The following is a 25,742-nucleotide window of genomic DNA, read 5'->3' as shown; positions in this document are numbered from 1 at the left end:
AGTGTATACTAGGATATGGGGAGTGTGGACACTGGGAATGGGGGACTGTACACTAGGATCGGAGGGTGAACATTGGGATCGGGGAAATATGGACACTGGGATCTAGGGAGTGTGAAAACTGGGATCTGGGCAGTGTGGACACTGATATCTGGGGAATGTGGACATTGGTTCCAGGGAGTGTGGACACTGTGCTCTGTAGAGTGTGGACACTGGCATCTGGGGAGTCTACACACTGCATTCTGGGGAGTGCTGACGCCGGATCTGGGCACTGTGGACACTGGAATCTATGGAGTCTGGATACTGGGATGTAGGGAGTTTGGACACTGTACTCTTCGGCGTGTTGACACGCCGGAGTTTGGAAACTGGGATCTGAGGAATTGCACACTGGACTCTGGGTAGTGTGCACACTGGGATCTGGGTTGGTGGACACTGGGATCTGGAGAGTGTGGACACAGTACTCTGGGAGTGTGGTCAATGGGATAGTGGGAGTGTGAACAATGGGAACTGGGGAGTGTGTACTCTGGGATCAAGGAAATGTGAACACTGGGAATTGTGGTGTGGGGACATTGGCATCTGGGGAGTGTGGACACTGTGATCTGGGCAGTGTGGACACTGGAATCTATGGAGTCTGGATATTGGGATGTGGGGAGTTTGGACACTGTACTCTTTTGGGTGTTAACATTGGGATATGGGGAGTGTAGAACCTGGGATCAGAGGAGTGTGCACACTGGACTCTGGGTAGTATACATACTGGGAACTGGGTTGTGTGGACACTGGGATCTGGGGAGTGTGCACCCAGGGATCTGGGTAGTGTGGACCCTCGGTTCAGGAGTGTGCATACTGGACTCTGGGTAGTGTGCACACTAGTATCTGAGCAGTGTGGACACTAGGGAGTGTGCACATTGGATCTGGGGAGTGTGGACACTGTGCTCGATGGGGTGTGGACACCGCCATCTGGGGAGTCTGCACACTGCACTCTCGGTAGAGTGCACACTGGTATCTGAGCAGTGTAGACACTGGGTTATGGGGAGTGTGAACATTGGATCTGGGGAGTGTGGACACTGTGCTCGGTAGGGTGTGGACTCTGGCATCTGGGGAGTCTGCACACTGAACTCTGGGTAGTGTGGACACTGGTATCAGGGGAGTGAAGACACTGTGATTAGTGAGGACACTAAGATCTGGGGACTGTGGACACGTGAGTCCATGGACTGTGGACACTGAAGCATGGAGAGTGTGGACAGTAGGATCTTGGGAGGGTGGACACTGGGATTCGGGCAGTGTGGACACTGGAATCTATGGAGTTTGGATACTGGGATGTGGGGAGTTTGGACACTGTATTCTTTGGAATGTTGACACTGGGATATGGGGAGTGTGGATCCTGGGATCAGAAGAGGGTGCACACTGGACTCTGGGTCATGTGAACACTGGGATGTGGGAGGGTTGACACTGGGATCTGGAGAGGGTGGACATGGGGCCTTGGAGTGTGGACACTGGGATCGGGATTGTGGACACTGGGATCTGAGGAGTGTGGACACTTGGAATTGGGTAATGTGGACACTGGGATCTTGGGAGTGTCAACACTAGGATCTTGGGATTGTGGACACTGGGATCTAGGGAGTGTGGACACTGGGATCTTGGGAGTGGGGACACTGGGATCTAGGGAGTGTGGACACTGGGATCTATGGATTCGGGATACTGGGCTGTCAACACTCTGTTGACACTGGGATATGGGGAGTGTGGAACCTGGGATTACAGGAGTGTGCACACTGAACTCTGGGTAGTATGGACACTGGGATCTGGGTGGGTGGACAATAGGATCGGGAGATTGGACACTGGGATCTGGAGAGTGGACACGGGGGTCTGGGAGTGTGGACACTGGGATCTGGGTAGTGTGGACACTGTTTTCTGGGGAGTATGGACACTGGAATCTGGGGAGTGTGGACACTGGGATCTAGGGAATGTGGACACTGTACTCTGGGGAGTGTGAATGATGATATCTGGGAAGTGTTGATACTGAGATCTTGGGAGTGTGGACACTGGGATGTTGAGTGTGCTCACTGGGATCTGGGGAGTGTGGACACTTGGATCTGAGCAATATGGATCCTAGGATGGGATCTTGGGAGTAAGAACATTGGACTCTGCTGAGTATGGACACTGTGCTCTGTGGGGTGTGGACACTGGGAATTAGGTTGTGTGGAAACTGGGTGCGAGGAATGTGCACCCAGGAATCTGGGGAGTGTGGACTCTGGGATCAGAGGAGTGTGCACACTGGACTCTGGGTAGTGTGCACACTGGGATCTGGGGAGTGTGAACGTTGGACCTGGGGAGTGTGGACATTATGCTCTGTGCGATATGGCCACTGGCATCTGGCGAGTCTGCACACTGCACTCTGGGGAGTGTGGACACTGGTATCTGGGAATGTGGACACCGGACTGTGATTACTGAGGACACTAAGATCTGGTAATGTGGACACTTAAGTCGATGGACTTTGGACATTGAGACATGTTGAGTGTGGACACTGGGATCTTGGGAAGGTGGACACTGAGATCAGGGGAGTGTGGATCCTGGATCTAGGCAGTGTGGACACTGGAATCAATGGAGTCTGGATACTGGGATGTGGACACTGGGATATGAGAAGTCTGGATCATGGGATAGAGGAGTGTACACACTGAACTCTGGGTAATGTGCACACTGGTATCATGGAGGGTGGACACTGGATTTGGGGTGTGTGGACACTGGGATCTGGGGAGTTTGTACACTGGTATAGGGAGAGTGAACACTGGGATCTGGGGAATATAGACATTGGGATCTGGGGAGTGTGGACACTAGATCTTGGTAGTGTGGTCACTAGGATCTGGGGAGTGTGGACACTGGTATCTTGGGAGTGTGGTCAATGGGATCTGGGGAGTGGGGACACTGGGATCAGAGGAGAGTACACACAGGGATCTGCGAGTGTGGACACTGGGACCTGGGGAGTATGGACACTGGGAGTGTGGACACAGGGATCAGGGAATTGTGAACACTAGGATCTGGGGGATGTAGATACTGGGATCTAGAGAGTGTGGACACTGGGTTCTAGGGAGTGTGGACACTGGAATATTAGGAATGTGGACACTTGGTTGTTGGGAGTGTGGATACTGTGATCAGGGCAATGTGGATCCTGGGATGTTGGAAATGTGGACATTGGACTCTGTGTATTGTGGACACTGGGATCTCAGGAGTGTGGATACAAGGATCTGGGAGTGTGAACTTGGGATACAAGGATCTGGGAGTGTGAACATGGGATCTGGGAAGTTTGTACACTCATATACGAGGGATTTGAACAGTGGAATCTGGAGAGTGTGGACATTGGATCTGGGGAGTGTGGACACTGCTCTGAGGGGTTTGGACACTGTAGTCTTTGGAGTGTTGACACTGGGATATGGAGTGTGTGGGACCTGGGATCAGAGAAATGTGCACACTGGACTGTCAGTAGTGTGCACACTGGGATCTGAGGAGTGTGGACACTGGGATCTGGGGAGTATGGGCATTGGGATCTGGGGAGTGTGGACACTAGATCTTGGGAATGTGGTCACTAGGATCTGGAAAGTGTGGACATGGATCTTGGGAGTGTGGTCAGTGGGATCTGGGGAGTGAGGACACTGGGATCAGAGGAGAGTATACACAGGGATCTGGGAGTGTGGACACTGGGACCTGGGGAGTGTGGACACTGGGAGTGTGGACACTGGGATCAGGAGAATGTGAACACTGGGATCTGGAAGGTGTGGATACTGGGATGTGGGGAGTGTAGACACTGGGATCTTGGGAGTGTGGACACTGGAATATTAGGAATGTGGACACTGGGTTGTTGGGAGTGTGGACACTGGGATCTGGACAATGTGGATCCTGGGATGTTGGGAATGTGGACACTGGACTCTGTGTATTGTGGACACTGGGATCTGGGGAGTGTGGACATGTGGATCTGGGAATGTGGACACGGGATCTGGGAAGTTTGTACACTGATATACGAGAAGTTTGAACACTGGAATCTGGGGAATGTGGACATTGTGATCTGTGGAGTGTGTCCACTGGGATCTTGGGAATGTGTACACTGGGATATGGGGAGTGTGGACACTGGGATTGGGGGGAATATGGACATTGGGAACAAGGGAGTGTGGACACTGGGTTCTGGGACGTGTGGACACTGGAATCTGGGGAGTGTAGACATTGGATCTGGGGAGTGTGGACACTGTGCCCTGAGGGGTGTGGACATTGCTCTGTGGGGTGTGGACACTAGCATCTGGAGAATCTTCACACTGCACTCTAAGGAGTGTTGACTCCGGATCTGGGCAGTGTGGACAGTGGAATCTATGGAGTCTGGATACTGGGATGTGGGGAGTTTGGACACTGTTCTTTGCAGTGTTGACACTGGGATATGGGGAGTGTGGAACCTGGGATCAGAGAAGTGTGCACACTGGCCTGTCGGTAGTGTGCACATTGGACTCTGACTAGTGTGTACCCTGGGATCTGGGAGTTTGGACACTAGGATCTGGGGAGTGTGGACACTCAGTTCTCGGGAGTGAGGACATTGGACTCTGAAGAGTGTGCACCCTGGACCCTGAGGAGTGTGCACATTGGGATCTAGGAGTGTGGACACTGGGATCTCTGAATCTCTGGAGCCTGGATACTGGGATATGAGGAGTTTGGACACTGATCTTTCGAATGTGGACACTGTGATATGAGGAGTGTGGACCATGGGATTTGAGGAGTGTGCACACTGGTCTCTGGCTAATGTGCACACTGTGATCTGGGAGTGTGGGCACTGGGATCTGTGGAGTGTGGACACGGGGATAGGGGAAGTGTGCCCACTTGGATTGGGGATCTGTGAACACTGGGATCTTGGCAGTGTAGACACTGGAATCTTGGGAGTGTGGACATTGGGATCTGGCAGTGTGGAAACTGGCATCAGAGAAGTCTGGACACTTGGATCTGAGGTATATGGATACTGGTATCTGGGGAATGTGGACAATGGACTCTGGATTATAGACACTGGGATCTTGGTAGTAAGGACACTGGATTCTGTGGAGTTTGGACACAGGCATCTCAGGAGTGTGTACACTGGGATAGGGGAGAATGTGCTCACTGGGAGCGAGGGAGTGTGAATCCTGAAATCTGAGGAGTATGGACACTGGTACCTGGGGAGTTTGGACACTAGTACAGGGATTTATGAACTCTGGGTTTGGGGAAGTATGAACACTGAGATCTGGCGAATATGGACATTGGCATCTGGGGAATTGGACACTGGGATCTGGGCAGTGTGGGGGCTGGAATGTTTGGAGTTGGATACTGGGATGTGGGGAGTTTGCACACTGTTTTCTTTGGAGAGTTGACACTGGCATATGGGGACTATGGAACCTGGGATTATAGGAGTGTACACAGTGGGCACTTGATACATACAGGGATCTGGGAGGTTACACAATGGGATCCTGGGAGTTTGGACACTGAATTGGAGAGTGTGGACAAGGGGATCTGGAAGTGTGGACACTGGGATCTATGGAGTCAGAAATTGGAATGGAGGATTGTGCACACTGGAATCTGGATAGTGTGGACACTGGAATCTATGGAGTCTGGATACTGGGATATGGGGAGTTTGGACACTGTACTCTTTGGAGTATTGATACGGGGATATGGGGAGTGTGGAACCTGGGATCAGAGGAGTGTTTACACTGAACTCTGGGTAGTGTGCACACTGGGATCTGAGAACTGTGGACACTGGGATCTGGAGAGTGTGGACAGAGGAATCTGGGAGTGTGGACACTGGGATTGGGGAATGTGAGCAATGGGAACTGGGGAGTGTGTACCCTGGGATTGGGGGAATGTGAATACTGGAATCTGTGGTGTGGGGACCTAATCATCTGGGGAGTGTGGACACTGGACTGTGATTACTGAGGACACTAAGATCTGGAAATGTGGACACTTGAGTCCATGGACTGTGGACACTGGGATCTTGGGAGTGTGGACCCTAGATCTGGGCAGTGTGGACACTGGAATCTATGCAGTCTGGATACTGGGATGTGGACACTGGGAAGTGTGGATCCCGGGATAGAGGAGTGTACACCCTGAACTCTGGGTAATGTGCACACTGGGATCTTGGAGGGTGGACAATGGATTTGGGGTGTGTGAACACTGTGATCTGGGGAGTTTGTACACTGGTATAGGGAGAGTGTGAACACTGGGATCTGGGGAGTATGGACATTGGGATCTGGGGAGTGTGGACACTAGATCTTGGCAGTGTGGTCACTAGGATCTGGGGAGTGTGGACACTGGGATCCCTGGAGTATGGTCAATGGGATCTGGGGAGTGGGGACACTGGGTTCAGGGGAATTTGAACACTCGGATCTGGAGGGTGTGGATACTGGTATCTGAGCAGTGTGGACAATGGGATCTGGGCATTGTGCACATTGGATTTGGGGAGTGTGGACACGGGGTTCTGGAGAGTGTGGACACTGGGATCTGGGCAATGGAGATCCTAAGATGTTGGGAGTGTAGACACCGGACTCTGTGGATTATCGACACTGGATCTTGGTGTGAGGACCCTGGACTCTGGGGAGTGTGGACACTGCTCTGTGGGGTGTGGACACTGGGAATTGGGTTGTGTGGACAGGGGGTCTGAGGAAAGTGCACCCAGGGATCTGGGGAGTGTGGACCCTAGGATCAGAGGAGTGTGCACCCTGGACTCTGGGTAGTGTGCACACTGGTATCTGAGCAGTGTGGACAATGGGATCTGGGTATTGTGCACATTGGATGTGGGGAGTGTGGACACTGTGCTCTGTGGGGTGTGATCACTGGCACCTGGGGAGTCTGCACACTGCACTCTGGGGAGTGTGGACACTGTGATTAGTGAGAACACTAAGATCTGGGGAATATGGACACGTGAGTCCATGCAGTGTGGACACTGAAGCATGTGGAGTGTGGACACTGGGATCTGGGGAGGGTGGACACAGGGATTGGAAGAGTGTGGACCCTAGATCTGGGCAGTGTAGACCCTGCAATCTATGGAGTCTGGATACTGGGATGTGGGGAGTTGGGACACTGTACTCTTTGCAGTGTTGACATTGGGATATGAGGAGTGTGGAACCTGGGATCAGAGAAGTGGGCACACTGGACTGTGGGTAGTGTGCACACTGGGATCTTTGGAGTATGGACACTGGGATCTGGGGAGTGTGGACACTGGGATAGGGGGAATGTGCTCACTGGGATCGAGGGAGTGTGAATCCTGAAATCTGAGGAGTGTGGACACGTATCTGGGGAGAGTGGGCACAGGTGCCTGGGGAGTTTGGGGATTGGTATTGGGTATGGATGTATCCCCTGGTATAGGGGATGTATGAACTCTGGTTTGGGGGGAGTATGAACACTGGGATCTGGCGAACGTGGACATTGTGATCTGGGGAATTGGACACTGGGTTGTTGGCAGTGTGGGCACTGGAATCTTTGGAGTCTGGATGCTGGGATGTGGGAAGTTTGCACACTGTTTCCTTTGGAGTGTTGACACTTGGATATGGGGAGTGTGGAACCTGGGATTATAGGAGTGTGCACACTGGACTCTGGATAGTGGGGATACAGGGATCTGAGAGGGTACACAATGGGATCCGGGGAGTTTGGACACTGTGAATTAGAGAGTGTGGACATGGGGATGTGGGAGTGTGGACACTGGGATCTATGGAGTTGGAAACTGGAATAGGGGGATTGTGCACACTGGTATCTGGGGAGTGTGGACACTGGGGTCTGTGCAGTGTGGACACTGGAATCTATGGAGTCTGGATACTGGGATATGGGGAGTTTGGACACTGTACTCTTTGGAGTGTTGACACGAGGATATGGGGAGTGTGGAACCTGGGATCAGAGGAGTGTGCACACTGGACTCTGGGTAGTGTGCACACAGGGATCTAGGTTGATGGACACTGGGATCTGGAGAGTGTGGACAGAGGAATCTGGGAGTGTGGACACTGGGATAGGGGGAGTGTGAACAATGGGAACTGGGGAGTGTGTACCCTAGGATCAGGGGACTGTGAACACTGGGATCTGTGGTGTGGGGACATTGGCATCTGGGTAGTGTGGACACTAATCTGGGCAGTGTAGACACTGGAAACTATGAGGTCTGGATACTGGGATGTGGGGAGTTTGGACACTGTATTCTTTGGAATGTTGACACTGGGATCTGGGGAGTGTGGATCCCTAGAATCAGAGGAGTGTGCACACTGGACTCTGGGTCGTGTGAACACTGGGATGTGGAGGGTTTGCACTGGGATCTGGAGAGGGTGGACACGGGGAACTGGGCGTGTGGACACTGGGATCGATGGAATTTGGGAACTGGAACAGTGAGGAGAGGTGTGGACAGCAGTCGCTGAGCTCCCACGGCAGGCCGAGTCCCCACGGCAGGCCCATGGCAAGCCGAGTCCCCACGGCAGGCCGAGTCCCCACAACCGGCCCATGGCAGGCTGAGCTCCCCCAGCAGGCCGAGTCCCCTGACCTGAACTGTGCTGCGCCCACACACACTGCTGTTTACATTTTCAAGTGGGTTTAACTGAAACAGTGCTGTCGCAACATTGAAGAGGAGACGCGGGCGCCCATGGCTGCGCGGCCCCGTGGCCCCTGCACGGACTCCAGTAGCATCACGGAGGACTCCACACTGGCAGGGAGGACTCTGGCACCGGCAGGGAGGACACGGAGGACTCCAGTACTGGCAGGGAGGACTCCGGCACCGGCAGGGAGGACATGGAGGACTCCAGTACTGGCAGGGAGGACTCCGGCACCGGCAGGGAGGACATGGAGGACTCCAGTACTGGCAGGGAGGACTCCGGCACCGGCAGGGAGGACATGGAGGACTCCAGTACTGGCAGGGAGGACTCCGGCACCGGCAGGGAGGACATGGAGGACTCCAGTACTGGCAGGGAGGACTCCAGCACCAGCAGGGAGGACTCCAGCACCAGCAGGGAGGACTCCAGCACTGACCATGGAGGACATGGAGGACTCCAGTACTGGCAGGGAGGACTCCGGTACCGGCAGGGAGGACACAGAGGACTCCAGTACTGGCAGGGAGGACTCCAGCACCAGCAGGGAGGACTCCAGCACCAGCAGGGAGGACTCCAGCACTGACCATGGAGGACATGGGGGACTCCAGTACTGGCAGGGAGGACTCCGGCACCAGCAGGGAGGACTCCGGCCATGGAGGACATGGAAGACTCCAGCACCAGCCAGCCAGGCAGACCCCAGCCAGCTCTTACTTTGCCTCTGTCCACATATCTTTCCACCTTGCCCTCCCCTGGAGAACGCCCACACTCTCCCCCCCCTTCTCGCTCCCCTCTTCTTCCTTCTCCCCCCTTCCATCCCCCCTTCCCTCCACCTGTCTACCCCGTGGCTATGTGTCTTCTCTGTGGGACCTGTCTTGGAGGTTGGCCTGGGCAGGCCAACTTTTCTCCTCACACACTCAGCCGGCAAGAGTGTGGCCTCTGCTGCCATCTGCTGGCCGCTCTCCAATTCACAGGCTGGAAGGCCACCTGCTGTGCAGGCCACCTGTGGCCACTGAAGCCAGCCCTCCGCACCCCGCCCGCTGCTGGGCAGTGGGGCTGTGGGCTGCTGGCCACAGCCACAGCAGCCAGGCTCTCTCCCCTGGCTGCAGAGGCTGACCGGAGACGGCCTGCTTCTTTGCCACCTGTGTCTGGGATCACAGAGTGCACCTCCTCTCATTTCCCACCGGTGGAGGCCTGGGGATGAAGCTATGCACGCGAGGCTGGCGGCTTTGCAGGGGCTCGTGAGGGGTGTGCGCAGCTGGGCCAGGCTTTCCCGGCCTGCTGGGGGCCCAGCCTGGGAGAGGCCTGCAAGCTTCGCAGTTCTGAGGGGTGGCTCTGATGCCCCTCCTGCCACCAACCCGCAGGGGTCCTGACGGGTGCTATTACGGCAGATGCAGACATTCCCAGGCTTTGGCTCAGGCCCAGGGGGCTACTGAAGCTCCTCCCGCCCCCCAGGGTGCGGCCGGTGCTCCCCAGGGGTGCACCAACCTATTTCTGTCACTGCCAGGCGAGACATTAGAGAAGATTTAGGAGAACCATGCCTGGCTGGTGCAGGTGGAGGCCTGCCATCCCCGACGGATTGGTTGTTGGAGGTTGTGGTGCTCTGGCCTGTGGCTGCCTTCTCGGGGCACACGGAGCTTACAGTCCTGCTGGGGAAGGGCCGGTGCGCAGACACAAACGTCGTGACATGCTGACCTGCAGAGTGCCGGGGTGAAGCTGTAAGGCCACAGTGCTGACAAAGGCCAGGGCCCGGCCGTCACCGGCCTGGCTGGCTGCCGGTCCCATTATCTGATACCAGCCCGTTCGCCTGCCTGTCTCCAGCCTGCATCTGGCCATTTCTACTGCTGAAGGCGTCGGCACACGTGACCCCGCTGCCCTGGCTAGAGGGTGAGCCGGATGGTCCAGGAGACCCAGGCTGCAGGGAGGGGGCGTGAAGTCTCCGTGTTGTTCCCTGGTGGGGGGGGAGGGGGGCGTGGCTGAGGTTTTGCTTTGGGGGAGAGGCGGGGCCTTCGGACCTGCAAGGTGCACTGCATTAGAGACTCAGAGGTGAATAGGAATCACTGCCTACTGCTGGGTAACACCCAACGTCTTAATGAACACATACTCTGTTCTGAGGACCGGGCATACAGCGCCATCACAGGGCACTTGCTGTGACCAGGGCTGGCCACTGGGGGGAGCCTGGAGCAGGGGGAGAGTTGGTGACCAAGGAGGCCATTTGGCCAGGATGTGAATCAAATGGTAGAGCACCTACCTGCTGAATCCCAACCCCAGTACTGCCTTCCCCCAATAATAATAATAATGTTCAATCTAAGAAAATGTTAAATACTATCTCCAATAAGGGGAGTGAGGGCACCGGAAGTTTGGGAGTTGGGCATCTAATTTGTGAGACCATAAAAATTAAAAAAAATTAAAATGTAATATTAATAACATACTAGAAATTCTAGCAGGTATAAGATAGGATTTCAAGAAACGTGTATGGAAGAAGGAACTGTCAAGGGCACGCCGGCCCAGCTCTCGCCGGGATCCTCTCCTCTGCTGTGACCCAGGCCGGCTCTGAGCGCCCAGGCACGAAGCTCTATCCCCCAAGAGCCTTGCCAGCCCCACCAGGGAGAGACCTCGGTAACCTTGCTTTCTTCCTTTTTTTTTGGTCAGCCATGGGGTGTGAACTCTGGGTCTGGGCGCTGTCCCTCAGCTCTTCAGCTCAAGGCGAGCTCTCTACCATTGAGCCACAGTGCCACTTCCAGTTTTCTGGTGGTTCACTGGAGATAAGAGTCTTGCAGACTTTCCTGCCCAGGCTGGCTTTGAACCGCAATCCTCAGATCTCAGCCTCCTGATTAGCTAGGATGACAGGCGTGAGCCACCAGCACCCGGCCTCTTCTCAAACCTTCTTACTGCTTCCTCTTCCCCCAGTCTCTTGGCTCTGCCCCGGGGACAGGTTTCGCTCCCTAGATGTGGCTGGCACGGCCCTCCTCCCCCGCCTCGCGCCCTCCGCGCCCTCCGCCGGGCTTGCTGGGGGTCACGCTTGCTTCCAGACCTGGCTCAGGCCCACATCCACATCCGCTCCCAGTGTGTGATGTCCGCTCTCCATGCAGCTCAGGGCCCCCCAGACCCCAGGATGCCAAGCAGAGGCCCTGGACCTCCCCCGGGCCCCTGGGCTGGCTGAGGTGGGGAGAGCCTCCTTCCTCCCTCCCCAGGCCGGGACAACACGTGGTCCAGCTCCTGCCCGGACACCCGCGCCGCAGCGCGTGGACGGAGGCACGCAGCGACAGGGCGAAAACAGGGCGGGAGGGCCGTGGGTGCGGCCGCCCGCCTGGCTCATTGGGGGGGGGCTTTCTTGTCTGGGCTTGGGGCGCCCCGCTGGGCGGCTGGCTTCAGATGGTGAATGGACATTTGGGATGCAGCACCCGCTCGGACCAGCTGCCCCGAGCCCGCCCCTTCCTGACCCTCTAAGCCGCTCCCCCCGCCTCCTCCCTGCACCCAGCAACGGGTTCTAGAGTGGAGAATGCTCACTTCCTCTCTGGGGTGTGATTAGGGCTAGGGGTCCTCACACGGAGACTGGTGTCTCCTACAGAGACATCAGGCCCAGGTGGAGGCTGGGGGCAGAGCACTGGCACTTTGATTGCCAACACTGCAAAAAAAGAAGCAGAAGCAGAAGCAGAAAGGAGGAGGAACAGCAGCAGGAGGAGGAGGAACAGCAGGAGGAGGAGGAGGAAAAGAGGAGGAGGAGAGGAGGAGGAAAAGAGGAGGAGGAGAGGAGGAGGAGAAAGAGGAGGAGGAGGAAGAGGAGGAGGAGAGGAGGAGAAAGAGGAGAAGGAGGAGGGGGAAGAGGAGAGGAGGAGAGGAGAAGGAGGAGAAAGAGGAGAAGGAGGAGGAGGAGGAGGAGAGGAGGAGGAGGAGGAGGAGGAGGAAAAGCAAGCAAAACAGAACATTCTCCCTCCCTCCCTGTGAGCACCCCAGGAAGATTCCCCCCGCCCCCTGCCATCATGCCACTGCATTCCATGGCGTCCGCTGCCCAACCTAAGGTGTCTCCTCACGACGGCAGAGAGGAGATGCCAGCGCGGGGTGGGCAGAGATCTCGCCAGCGCGAGGTGGGCAGAGATCTCGCCAGCGCAGGGTGGGCAGAGGGGCCGCGCCGGGGCGGAGGGGTGGCAGTGGGGGAGACGCACTGACTCCTTTTCTGGCCGGCCTGGCCGCGGCGCGGTGCCCCCTCTGTGAACCGTCGCCAAGGCTGTTTTTACCCGACGCCGCCGTCAAGCAGGCTTTTCAGGCACTGGCTTGGGCTGGGGACAGGGCACGCACCGCCAGGGACCGCTCTAAGCCCTCTCCTGGCTCTGCCTGCTGAGGGGGACGGTGAGGAGAAGCAAGGAAAGAGCTATGCGAGTGGTAAAATAATGTTTTATTCCATGGACGAACAAACACTACCATGCCACGCCGTCTCCCCTGGGCGGAGGCTGCGGCCGGGCCGGCCCGAGCCCGCCTTGCTGGCCTGCTCGCGGCCGCAGCGCGAGGCGGCGCTGGGATGCTGCTGCGGCCGGCCCGTGGGTCCTCGCCCCCAGCCGCGCCGCCCTTCAGGATCCCGCCATGGGATCTTCCCACGGACCTCACGGGAACTGACATCCCACGCGGGCGCGGGTGGAACCAAACCCCACCGAGACGCGGCAGGGGCGCGTCCGCGGCAGGCGGGACGTCAAGGACGCTCCACGGGGCCGGAGGCGTCGGGCTGACCTCCCGTCTGTCCACCAGCGCCAAGGGAAATGAATGCCCGTGGCCGGTCTGTTCACCCCGGCCGGCTGGACGCCCGGGCCGAGCGCGTCCGCATGCACGCGTGGCGCGGCGCGCGCCCGACACACGATCCTCGTTATATACAGCGAAATGAAATGTACACGGGACAGCGGCGGTGCATCGCCAGCGCGTATCTTACAAGGTCCACGGGGAGCCACCCGGCCTCCGCCCCGGGGCTGGGGCCGCAGGTCCCGCACTTCCCTTCTGACCCCCCACGCCCGGAGGGTGGAACCCTCGCTTCGCCAGCTCGTGATTTCCAAACAAACGTCCTGCGAAAGGCCCCGGTGACCTGTCAGGGAGGACGCGGGCGGGGCAGGACAGGTGCGCAAGGACGACGCGGACCGACGGCCACCCCCCAGTGCGGGGGACGGACGGATTTTGGGCTCCTCAATCCTGCGCGTTCTCCCCCAGCGGCTGCAGCGCCCGCACCAGTGACCACGGCGCGGAGCGTCCCCGCGGCTCCCTTTCGTCATCCCGGGAAGCACAGGGAGGAGGCAGACGCAGCGGCCAAAGGAAAGTAAAGAAGGGGAAGAAACGCAAAGAGGGCGCAGCGCCTCAGCCCCCCGCGCGCCGGCTAAAGCCGCAGAGAAACACCCATTCCTTCCACGTGGTTAACACGCGTGCGCACAGCGGCGGCAGCACTGGGGAGCAGAGGCTCTTGTCTGGGCAGATGTGGGGTGTGCTGTGGAACGGCCGGGCGTCGGTGAGCGCGTCCTGGGCCGTGCTGTTTCGAGGCCTGGCTGTGGCGGTGGAGGGGGGGGACGGCGTGGACACTGCTCACAGAGCGCTGCGGGGCTGCTGAGTGGAAGCGTGAGTTTAGGGGCCAGTTTTCCTGGGGCCTTGCTGCCATCTGTCCTTCGCTTTGTCCCTCTGGGGGGTGGATGTGGGACGTGCCAGTCCCTGGGGGTCGGGGGAGGTGAGGCTGCTGGGGCGGGTGTCCGGGCTGCGGGGCGGTCAGTCTCCTCCGGAGAAGAAGGGCGGGTCCCACGCCCATCTGCCCTCAGCATGGAGAGACACGTGCGGCCGACCCTCGTCCCCTCAGCCTGGCCGCCCTCAGGCTCCGGGGAGAGGTCTCAGTTGCACGTGTGCGTGTGTGTGTGTGTGTGTGTGTGTGTGTGTGTGTGTGAGCGCGCGCAGGGCAGACGTGTGCTTAGTCCTCTTCTTCCTCCTCTTTCGCTGTGGCTGTGGGTAGCTGGTCCTGGATCCTGAAGCACTCCACGAAGAAGTTGATGATGGCCCGGTTCAGGTGCTGCTGAAGGGCGGTGCTGTGGAAGTAGTGGCTCTCGTCGGGGTAGATCTGTGGGGAAGGCAGCGGCAGTGACCCCTCCCGAGGGACGGGGGACACAGCCGGGGCGCCCGGGCGCTCCGTGCGCGCGGCCGGACGTTTCCTGCCCGCCGCAGCCCCCACGCAGACGTAGGCCCAGGAGCTCCGCCCGTGGGCCCAGACAGCGGAGCGCGCCCGGCGGCACGGGGCACTCCCGAGGAGTCGCGAAGGCCAGCCGACCTCCCCGGCACCTCTGCCTTGCAGTGCCTTGCGTTTGCCAGAGGCCGTGGGCACCGGGCCAGAACTGGTTGAAAAGTCAGAAAACACTTTTTCGGCAGAGTCTTTGGGGTCAGACTGCTCGCCTGGATTTGCAACCTGGACACACGCTCAGGGGCCACACAGCTAAGTCTGGGGACACACACACACACACACACACACACAGATACACACCCAACACACTCAAACATACACCACATATACCACACACAATACACATGGACACACATGTCCAGAGACACACACCACGCACATATCACACACCCAGACACACACGGAGTGCTTTCCATGCACTCCGGGCACGGGCAAGCCCCTCTATCGGGCATCCTGCTGCTGTGTGTCTTTGTACTTGGCCCTGCTATGCTCACCCTGCCTGGCTGTGGGGTCAGGGGTCACAGCTGTAAAAGAGCCTGGCTCATTATGTCTGTGGGAAGGGTTTAGAGCAAGGCCCAGGGTGTGGGAGGGGCCTGAGGCTTGCTCTGTTGGCCAGGGTCTCTGGGGCCGCCGTGCCAGTCCTGTACAAGTCTCTCCCAGAAGCCCATCCTGAGCCCTGCATTTTGAACCTCATCTACCCCTGGTGTCTTGCAGGGCAGCACCCAACTTTATTCTGTACATGATGCCATTAGGTGAGTTCATGCATATTTGCTAGGAGACCCAACTGTACACAGGAAGGGAGGCGCCAGGCCCCTGCCTTTGACCCTGGCCCTGCACTTGGCTGGAGCTGGGCAGAGCGATGGACTCGTGCATCTGTCAGGACGGGCTGAACACGAGCACACGGCCCCGGGGCCCTTTGCGTGGATTCAGCCCAGGTAGTGTGGGGATGCAGCCTGTCAGCCCTGGTGGTATGTCCGGGGCCTCAGGGCCAGCACAGAAATGACTTTCAATCTCCCAGGGTTCACCCACGAGTGTCAGGTATACAGTCCAGTTCACTGACCTGCATCCTTCCCCCTCACACGCCAGTCCTCACTCCCCTCCTCCCAGTGCTCTCCTGAGCCTCAACCTTCCCCAACTCCAGAGACAGGGCAGGTGGAGGTCTGGGCCGGGCAGCCAGGCTGCTGGACCCCAAACGATGGGGCCCGAGGACGAGCAGGACAGGAGGCAGTTTCTAGGATCGGCCCTGTGCACGCTGGCAGGAGTCAGCGGTTGAAGCGGCGAGCGCAGGTCTCAGAAGGCGGACGGACAGCTGTCCTGCCCTAGCCACAGGCGTGCCGCAACACCCTGGCAGTGTCCAGGAGAGCCAGCAGAGAAGGCCTGGGGCCTGCCCTCTCCACCGCGCGGCCCACGCGGGTGTGCAGGGCCGACTCAGCCTGTGGGACAGCGGGCGGGCGTTTAGCCGCGGCTTAGGGTAGAGCTGAGATGGCATTGGTTAGAGGAAAAGCAGGCCTTGTGTGAGGGCCTGCGGAGTGTCAGCTGACTGGGCACACGCTGGACATCACAGCCTTTTCCCACAGTTCCCCTGCTCCACACAGACAAGCATTCCGTACCTGTAAGCTGTAATTGGCCTTTCCCTTGATTAGCTGCGTAATGAGCTCTGCCGTGTGCTGGAAATGGATTTTTTCTGTAAGAAGAAAACAGGCAAGTGTTTGTGCAAACACGTAGCGCCCTCCCCGGGCGTCACCAGCCGGCGGACGGGGCCTGGTCCTCACCATCGGCCGTGGCGTGGATGAGCAGGAACTGCTGTCCCTCCAGTGCTGACACTCGGTGGGCCACCTTGGTCATCTGCATGGGCAGCCGCCAGGGGACACGGTTAGTGGAGGTCAGGGAGCTGGTGTCACATTAAAACCTGACACACATACCCCACCCCCAGCCCTGTGTGACCACCCCCTGCTGAGTGTGACACCCACATGGCCCCGTGTGACACCCACATGGCCCTGTGACACCCACATGGCCCTGTGTGACACCCACATGGCCCTGTGACATCCACATGACCCCGTGTGACACCCACATGACCCTGTGTGACCACCCCCTGCTGAGTGTGACACCCACATGGCCCTGTGTGACACCCACATGACCCTGTGTGACACCCACATGACCCTGTGACACCCACATGGCCCTGTGTGACATCCACATGACTCCGTGTGACACCCACATGACCCTGTGTGACACCCACATGACCCCGTGTGACACCCACATGGCCCCGTGTGACACCCACATGACCCCGTGTGACACCCACATGACCCTGTGTGACACCCACATGGCCCCGTGTGACACCCACATGACCCCGTGTGACACCCACATGACCCTGTGACACCCACATGGCCCTGTGTGACATCCACATGGCCCTGTGTGACACCCACATGACCCTGTGTGACACCCACATGACCCGGTGTGACATCTGACACCCACATGATCCTGTGTGACACCCACATGACCCTGTGTGACACCCACACGACCCTGTGTGACATCCACATGACCCTGTGACACCCACATGACCCTGTGTGACACCCACATGACCCCGTGTGACATCCACATGACCCTGTGACACCCACATGGCCCTGTGTGACATCCACATGACCCTGTGTGACACCCACATGACCCTGTGTGACACCCACATGACCCTGTGACACCCACATGGCCCTGTGTGACATCCACATGACCCTGTGTGACACATGACCCTGTGACACCCACATGGCCCCGTGTGACATCCACATGGCCCTGTGTGACATCCACATGACCCCGTGTGACACCCACATGGCCCTGTGTGACACCCACATGGCCCTGTGTGACATCCACATGACCCCGTGTGACACCCACATGACCCGTGTGACACCCACATGACCCTGTGACATCCACATGACCTGTGACACCCACATGACCCTGTGTGACACCCACATGACCCTGTGTGACACCCACATGACCCTGTGACACCCACATGACCCTGTGTGACATCCACATGACCCTATGTGACATCTACATGACCCTGTGTGACACCCACATGACCCTGTGTGACACCCAGCTAGTTAGGGACATTCAGTGTCCAGGGGTGGAGCACATCACAGGTCTCCCTCCCAAAGGACCACAGCCCCAGGGGCAGGGAGCGGGCGGGCGGGCCTGGCGCGATGCCATCACGCCCCTCCCAGCACACTCTCAGCCTTCCCCCTCCCTCACACAGGTCTTGGGCTTGCATCTCAGCAGCAGAAGGAGGCCGCGCACATGCACACACACACACACACACACACACACACACACACACACACATCTCACGTGTGGTCTGCATCTTGACAGCGGAAGGAGGCCGCGCACATGCATATGTACACACACACAGAGCTCATGCGTGGTCTGCATCATGGCAGTGGAAGGAAGCCATGCACACGCACACACACACATACACAGCTTACGTGTGGTCTACATCACGGCAGTGAAGAGGCCACACACATGCACGTGCACACACACACACACACAGCTCATGTGTGGTCTGCATCTCAGCAGCTGAAGGAGGCCACGTACATGCACACACAGAGCTCATGCATCGCAGCAGTGGAAGGAGGCCACACACACGCACACGTGTGTGCACATACATGCACACAACTCACACGTGGTCTGCATCACAGCAGCTGAAGGAGGCCACATACATGCACACACACGCACACAGCTCATGCATGGTCTGCATCACAGCAGTGGAAGGAGGCCATGCACATGCACACGTGCGTGCACACACAGGCACACACACAGCTTATGCATAGTCTACATCACGGCAGTGGAAAGAGGCCACACACACGCACATGCACACACACACACAGCTCACGTATGGTCTGCATCACAGCAGTGGAAGGAGGCCACACACATGCACACATGCGTGCACACACATGCACACACAACTCATGCGTGGTCTTCATCACAGCAGCTGAAGGCCACACACACGCACATGTGCACACACACACACAGCTCATGCATGGTCTGCATTGTGGCAGCAGGAGGCCACACATGCACATGTGCACACACACACACGCACTTGTGCACACACACACAGCTCATGCATGGTCTGTACCGTGGCAGCGAAAGGAGGCCACACACACATGTGTGCACACACACAGCTCATGCATGGTTGCATTGTGGCAGTGGAAGGAGGCCAAACACACGCACATGTGCACACACACACACACACACACACACACACACACACACACACTGCTCACGTGTGGTCAGAGGGCGGCCTTGGGGTTCCCTAGGCTGGGCTCTGATGGTGGAGTCACAAAGGCCCTGGCCCCGAGGCGCAGTGTCTGGGGGGGAGGGTGGGCGGAGGGGGCAGGGAAGGGGAGGAGGGGCGACTCCAGCGCATGTAGCTGCGCCCCACCTACCTCATAGGCCCTGTTGTCGAGTCCGTGGAGGCCCAGGTAGCGCTCGGAGAATGCCGACGCTGCACAGAAACGGGAGGTCAGTGTCCATCCTTGGGCAGCACAGGGGCAGCCCACGCGCCAGGGGAGAGGCTGGGGACCTTCCACGCCAGGGCGCTCTATCACTACAGCAAAATGGGGCCATTCGGAGCCTAGTGGATGAGCATCCGAGCGAACAGGGCAGCCTCTCCCTAACAATTCCCATTCGATTTGCTTGGCATGTGTGTGTGTGTGTGTGTGTGTGTGTGTGTGTGTGTGTGCGTGCGTGTGCGCATGTGTGCTGGTACTGGGGTGTTTGAACTCAGGGCCTCTTGCTCTTGCTTAGCTTTTCTGTTCAAGCCTAGTGCTCTACCATTGAGCCAGCCTTGTGCTGGTTAATTGGAGATAGGTTGTTTCGGACTTTTCTGCCTGGGCTGGCTCCAATCTCAGCCTCCTGAGCACCTGTGATGACAGGAATGAGCCATGGGAGCCTGGCTGGAAAATTACTCTTATCCGGATGCTGACCCAGGAGCAGTCTTATACAAGTGTACGTGGACATTTGCCCTAGAAAGAGCATCTGTGAAGAGGAGCAGTCGTGAGGCTGGAGCGAGGGGGACCTGGATTGCCCCATGGGGCCCACAGCGCTAGCGACGGGCTGTGGGAAGCCAAAGGACGAGCCAGACCCCCGCAGGCTCCACAGAGCACACGCAATGCCCTCCACACGCACCTCGAGGCTCAGGGCCTCCACCCTGGTGCCCGGCCGCCCTGCCCAGACACACACTCCCAGAGCCACAGAAAAGACCTCCGTGCACAAAATCCAAAACACCCCACATGGTGTGTGTGTCCCCAAACCATGCCCAGCCAGAAAACGGGGCTGGCAGGAGGAACTTGCAAGCTCAGTCACCCAGGCAGGGTGGCTGTCTCCCACCCGAGTGGCCTCCCCTCTGTCCGGGCTGGACCCCAACAACATGGACCCCGCTCTGGCTTGGCACAAGCCTTGGCCAGGGAGGAGGGTGAGCTTGTTTTGACCTCTGTTGAATTGTCGTCTGGTAACAGATGAGCGTGGGTGTGTGGATGCATGGCTGGGAATGCACTGTGTGCATGTGTGTGTGCGTGCATGTGTGTGTGCTGGGTGTGGGAGTGTGGAAGATGCAGAATCCACACCCCTTAGAAGTCTTTACCACCCAGCCCTTCTCCCTTCTCAGAGGCCCACCAGGAACACGCTGGCAGCAGAGGAAGGGCGGTCCTGGGGGGAAGGGCCACGGGCGGGTGGCAGGGGAGGCTTTCTAACCCCACTCCCGCCAGCGGGGCCACCAGCTCTGCTGGCCTTGTGAGCTGACCACATGGCCTGCAGAAATGAGCATTTTCACTCAGAATGAAGGACCCTTCCTTCCGCAGGAGAAGGCCGTGGGGTGGGCATGCTGTGGGTCTCGTAGGGGCCTTACCGTAGAGGTGGAAGTCTGTGATGGGAGAGACGGCAGCGCCGCAGGTGAACAGCTGGCCCTGGTGCTCGCCCTTGGCCGGGAGAATGTAGGTGCTCAGGTAGCCACCGTAATCCTGGGGCGTTGAGAGAAAGAAGAGAGGCCACAACGGATCACAAGACCAGCCTTGGACACAGCCAGGGACTTATGCAAACGTGCTCACGTGGTCTCTTTTTCCTAAATTTTAACTTTAAAAGTGTGTTCAGCTCAGTGAGAGGAGGTACAAAGCAAACACGTCTGCGCCCAGGATTGGTGATGAGATGCTTCCTGCTGAGCGAGCGCGATGAAGGGACCGATGAAGAGGTGATGGCTGGAAACACGCGGCCAGCAGGAGGCTGGCCGATCCAGCATCCCAATCCAGCGTGCTGCACGGCCTCCCTCCCACCTGCCTTCCAGCTTCCGGTGAAGACAGCATGAGTGTAAGCATGCATGCAGATGTCTGCAGGCAAGGCCAGTCCCTGTATGCAATCTGAGCGGTCCAGAGAGAACACCGGGCAGCATGGGTGATCTCCGACCAGGTCTGCACGAGGCTGTCCGAGGCCTCACGGCCGCTGCTGATGACTGGGGCTGGCAGGGAGAGCCCACTCAGAGCGTGGCCCTCAGGGCTGCCGGGGCAGGCAGAGGGGCTGCAGGCCTCGAGGACGGCCAAGGTGACAGGGCAGAGGGCACATGGAGGGGAACATTTTGGTGGGAGACAGCAGTAGACTCAGAGAACCAGGGGGCAGTGCGGTGACCACAGGTACAGGTGGGGGGCCAGGGCTGCCATGGGGCTCCGGCCATTGCTCCCAGGTCATCCGCTGAGGGTCAGCTGTGTGTCAGCCAACGGGACCTAAGCCTCTACAAGCCTCCTGCATCTCACTCCCCCACCCAGGCCCCCTCCCACGTGGCCTCAAGACCCAGGTGGAGCCTGGAGGTCCTGTAGCTCTACTCATCCGACAGATCAGACGGAAGACGGCCAGACTCACCTTCCCAAACACAGCCACCCGCGTCTTGTCGATGTATGTTTCCTTCAGCATGGTCCTGCAAGGTGGTGGGGGAAGACACAGGGTTCAGTGCTGGTGTGGATGTGCTTAGTACCCCATGGACCACGGCTCTGCCAGTACCTCGGCACGCACGAACACCTCTCTTTAAATGACAATGCACGCTGGGATCATAAAACTCCACCACCTTTGCCACGCCTGAGCCTGTGAGTGTGTGTGTGAGTGTGTATGTGTGTGAGAGACGTTCCAGGTGTATAAAGCTGCCCAGCAGCAGGCACCCCCTGGCTGTAGGAAACCCACTGCTGTGGGCCCCTCCTGGAACCTGAGTGGCTCTGGGGAGTCAGAGCTCTGGTTCTGAGCTGCGCGGCGGGGCGGGGTGGGGCGGGGCGGGGTGGGGCGGGGCAGGGCGGGGCGGGGCGGGCAGCTGGGCTCCCCGGCCGGGTCCAGTCCTCAGCCCCGGGTCCTGTTGAAGGAGGAGCCTTACACCCACAGCATGCGGACTTGCTCCCTCCCCCCAGGTCCTGCCCGGTCTGTGCCTTGGGCATGGCCAGCCTGCTGTCCAGGCTGGCATGGCTGGGGTACGGCAATGCGGCTACTTCTGTGTGTGCCCCATCGTCGGAGCCTCCTGCGGGCCGGCTATCCTGGGGCTCCCGTTTCTCCCCACTTCCTGTTTTCCTGTGTTCTGCCGGCTGGTTGGGCTCACTTTTGTCGCGTGTCCCTTCTAGACAGACAGGGCGTAGTGCCCTAGGCCCTGGAGGGCCCGTTCTTGCACCAGGCAGCCTGCCAAGGACCGGGTTCAGCCGTGGCAGCCTTCACGCCCGCTGGGACACAGCGCTGCGCCGCTGCCGAGCGCTGCCTGCCCTCTCTGACCATTGTCTGACTGCATGCACCGGCCACCTCCTCGTCACCCCTGCCTGTTCCCGCCTCCCGCCTCTGTGTGTCTGGCTGGGCCTCACCCCTGCCCGCGTTCACGTGACGTGGCTGGGACTGCACCTCCCATTTTCTGTCTGGAAAGCCCCTGCCCTGCCTTCCAGGCTGGCCCCCGGCCCTGTCCTCTCCGTGGCCTTTCCGGGCTGGGTCGTTCCCTTCTGTCCACCCTGTCCACGTGCGGCTCTTGTCACGGTCTCATGCCCCGCACGGAGGACTCTTCTGTCTGCTGGTCATGGACAGGGGCCCGGGGCTGCGAGAGGACAGCATCGGGTGGACGGCGATGGGAGGGGCTGTGGGGACCAGTGACCTTCCGGAAGTCAGGGTAACAGAGCGGCTGTCATGTCTAGCCTCCCGGTGGCCCTGCATCCTTCTTCTTCAGTGGTGAAACCACAGGGCCAGATCCTAAAGAAGGCAGACTGGGGCCAGCTGTAGCCCGGCACACACCCCTCGGGCTCTTCGTCTTTTCCAGGACAACAATCAACTTCAGTCAATGGTTTTGAGCGCCCGGTCCTTTGCCCTGACTCTTCCCGTCCTCAGTAGTGCGTGGGAGGTCTGGCCCCCACCCACTCAGCCCCGTGCCCCGCCCCTGTCCCCACCTACAGTCCCTCTGTCCTTCCTCGTGGCCTGCCCCCCCCCCGTGGAATGGACAGCAAAGGCGTGTGGGCACGGGCCAGGGCTGGTGGCCTGCTCGCTCAGCGCCCGTGCCACTGCCCCGCGCTGACCAGCTCAACACACAAGCCGCCGCCGCGCCGCGGGTGACCAGGCACGGGCTTGGAGGAGGGCTCTCCTCACTCTCTCACGCCTCGCTGTGGACACCCCCTGAGGTGAGCCAGTTCCACCCACAACATCTGCACCAGCAGCGACCCCCCCTACCCCCACCTGCCGGGCTGCTCACCGCACGGCCTCCACCTGGTCCCGCTCCTCCAGCGCGCCCAGCCGCCGCCTCACTTCGTGCAGGAGCTTGGTTCCTTGGAAGCCGCTGCCCCGGCCGTCACACCTCACCACCACCGCCCCGTGGCTGCTCACCAGCACCGTGTCCCAGGTCACCTCGAACTTCTCCGCCACGCTCTGGCTGCCCGGAGTGCCGTCCCTGGAGAAGAGGGCCGGGCCTCAGCGTGCGGGTGGGCTGCCGCTGCTCCGGGGACTCCCGTCCTGGGGCTCTCCAGAGCCCAGGCCGAGCGAGTGGGCCTTTCACGCAGCCCTTGGGCAATGGGGACCGAGTGCGCAGAGTCCCCGGGCACGGGCCAGGCCCCAGCTCAGCACTGCTTGGACAGGCACAGACGACGTTTCTTCGTGGGCGGGGAAACTATGGAAGAGCTCTCCAATCCTCTTTGCTGTGAGTCCCAAGCCCGGTCTCCCCGGCCTCGGAAACCAAGCGCCAGCACGTAGCCGGCTGCAGCAGCACTCCAGTCTGGACAATTCTGTCCAGTGGCACACAGGCCGGCACAGTGGCCTCCCGTCCTCCTCCGGGGGTGGGGGTGGGTGAGGGGCCAAGGGGACACGGGGAGACATTTCGCCCCCCCTTCCCTCCTCATTCAGAGACACTGCACAGGAGCTTCAGAGCATCGCTGGTGGAGGGTTTATACGGGGGAAAGCGGCCAGGCCTCCACCCGGGGCCTCCTCCTCTGTGGGGGGTGGTGGTGGTGGAGAGGCATGTGTGGCACGGGGCGGCTCTCAGAAGACTCTGCACCTAGCGTTGTGCACTGGGAGCCGCCGGGAACCTTCTGCCAGCATGCTTCCCAGAGACGTGCTTGACCCTCCGCGTGTGCATCTATTCACAGACACGGCCACCCTGCCACCGGGGATGGTCCCATCTCCGGGGGACGGTCCTGTGGGATCTCAAATGCTGGCTGAGGACTGACATGCATGTATCTCATTATGGTGATAAAAACCATGCCCACTGGGGCCGCACCAGATCAGAGCGTGCCCACACTAAGAAAGAAGAGGTAGCAGCTTGATCCTCAAGAGCCTCCGCCCTTCCCAGGAAAGGGCTGCCGAGGGCACTCAGGCCGCACACACCCTTCATCGGCCCTCGGGAGGCCAGGCCCCTGCCTGCTGGGGCAGAGGGCGCTTTGAGTTGATCAGCACCCCGTCCCTGCTCATGGGACATTGGACACAGTGTTGGCTCTTTGCAAATGCTGCAGAGCTCTGCCAGGTCTGCTTCAGAAGGGGAAGGAAACAGCTTTCAACAGAGATGCGGGGGGGGGGGGGCTCCCGTTAAGATCCCAGGAGAGGCCAGGGCACTGGGGGTGGGGGTGGGGCGCTGCTTGTGATGTCAGGAGCATCTTTTAGAACATGGTGAGAACTGGGCTTAGTATGGGAGAAAGGAAGCAGTGTGAGGAGAGAGGGAGAGAGAGAGGGAGAGAGACAGGGAGAGGGAGGGGGAGAGGGAGGGGGAGAGGGAGTGTGAGGGAGAGGAAGGGAGAGGGAGAGAGAGCAAGAGAAGGAGAGGGGGAGAGGAAGGGAGAGAGGGAAAGAGAGGGGGGAAGAGGATGGGAGGGAGGAGGGAGAGAGTAGGTGAGGAAGGGAGAAGGAGAGAAGGAAGGAGAGGGAGAGAGACTGAGAGAGAACGTGTGTGTGTGTGTGTGTGTCTATGTCTGTGTGTATCCATGTCTGTGTGTGCCTATGTCTGTGTGTATCCATCCATGTGTCTCTCTGCATGTCCATGTTTCTGTGCGTATGTGTCCATGTGTCTCTCTGCGTGCCCATGTCTGTGTGTGTCTCTCTGCGTGCCCATGTCTGTGTGTGTGTATCCATGTCTGTGTATGTCCATCTATATGTCTCTCTGCGTGTCCATGTTTCTGTGTGTACATGTCTGTTTTTCTGTGTGCCCATGTCTGTGTGTGTCCATGTGTGTCTCTCTGTGTGTCCATGTTTCTGTGTGTGTGTCCATGCGTGTCTCTCTGCATGTCCATGTCTGTGTGTGTATGTGTGCCCATGTCTGTGTGTGTCTATGTCTGTGTATCCATGTCTGTGTGTCCATGTGTGTCTCTCTGCGTGTCCATGTCTCTGTGTGTGGCAGCTCACTGGCAATCTTAAGGGAAGCATGATTGCGAGACGGAGCCCCTTGCAGTGAGCCTTCTGCAGCGTAGGGTGGAGCCCAGGCTCAGCAGGGGGCCGCTCCAGGCGACGGGGACCATGGCTGAGACTAGGCGGCCAGCCAGACC

The 25,742-nt window shown here is 59.0% G+C and overlaps 1 protein-coding gene across 4 annotated transcripts in view; it reads right to left on the bottom strand.

Moving 5' to 3' along the window:
• Window positions 1-12,938: 12,938 nt before the first annotated feature.
• Dpp6 (dipeptidyl peptidase like 6) overlaps window positions 12,939-25,742 on the bottom strand; it is a 648,628-nt gene continuing 635,824 nt past the window's right edge. For 3 of the 4 annotated variants that reach the window (XM_069997168.1, XM_069997171.1, XM_069997169.1), the window contains exons 20-26: window positions 23,471-23,665; window positions 21,631-21,685; window positions 20,630-20,741; window positions 19,170-19,228; window positions 16,518-16,590; window positions 16,356-16,429; window positions 12,940-14,628 (exon numbers count right to left, since the gene is read on the bottom strand). In XM_069997168.1, the coding sequence (XP_069853269.1) occupies window positions 14,482-14,628; window positions 16,356-16,429; window positions 16,518-16,590; window positions 19,170-19,228; window positions 20,630-20,741; window positions 21,631-21,685; window positions 23,471-23,665 (715 nt within the window). In that variant the 3' untranslated portion in view covers window positions 12,940-14,481. Of the gene's footprint in view, window positions 14,629-16,355; window positions 16,430-16,517; window positions 16,591-19,169; window positions 19,229-20,629; window positions 20,742-21,630; window positions 21,686-23,470; window positions 23,666-25,742 lie in introns of all 4 variants that reach the window. The other variant, XM_069997167.1, reaches the window with a different exon arrangement.

Source organism: Dipodomys merriami, unplaced genomic scaffold (genome assembly GCF_024711535.1).
Source record: "Dipodomys merriami isolate MVZ:Mamm:240054 unplaced genomic scaffold, mDipMer1.0.p SCAF_5, whole genome shotgun sequence".
In the NCBI taxonomy this organism is placed as follows: domain Eukaryota; kingdom Metazoa; phylum Chordata; class Mammalia; order Rodentia; family Heteromyidae; genus Dipodomys; species Dipodomys merriami.
Note: the sequence above shows the minus strand (reverse complement) of the source record. Positions and strands in the feature narration are given on the sequence as shown.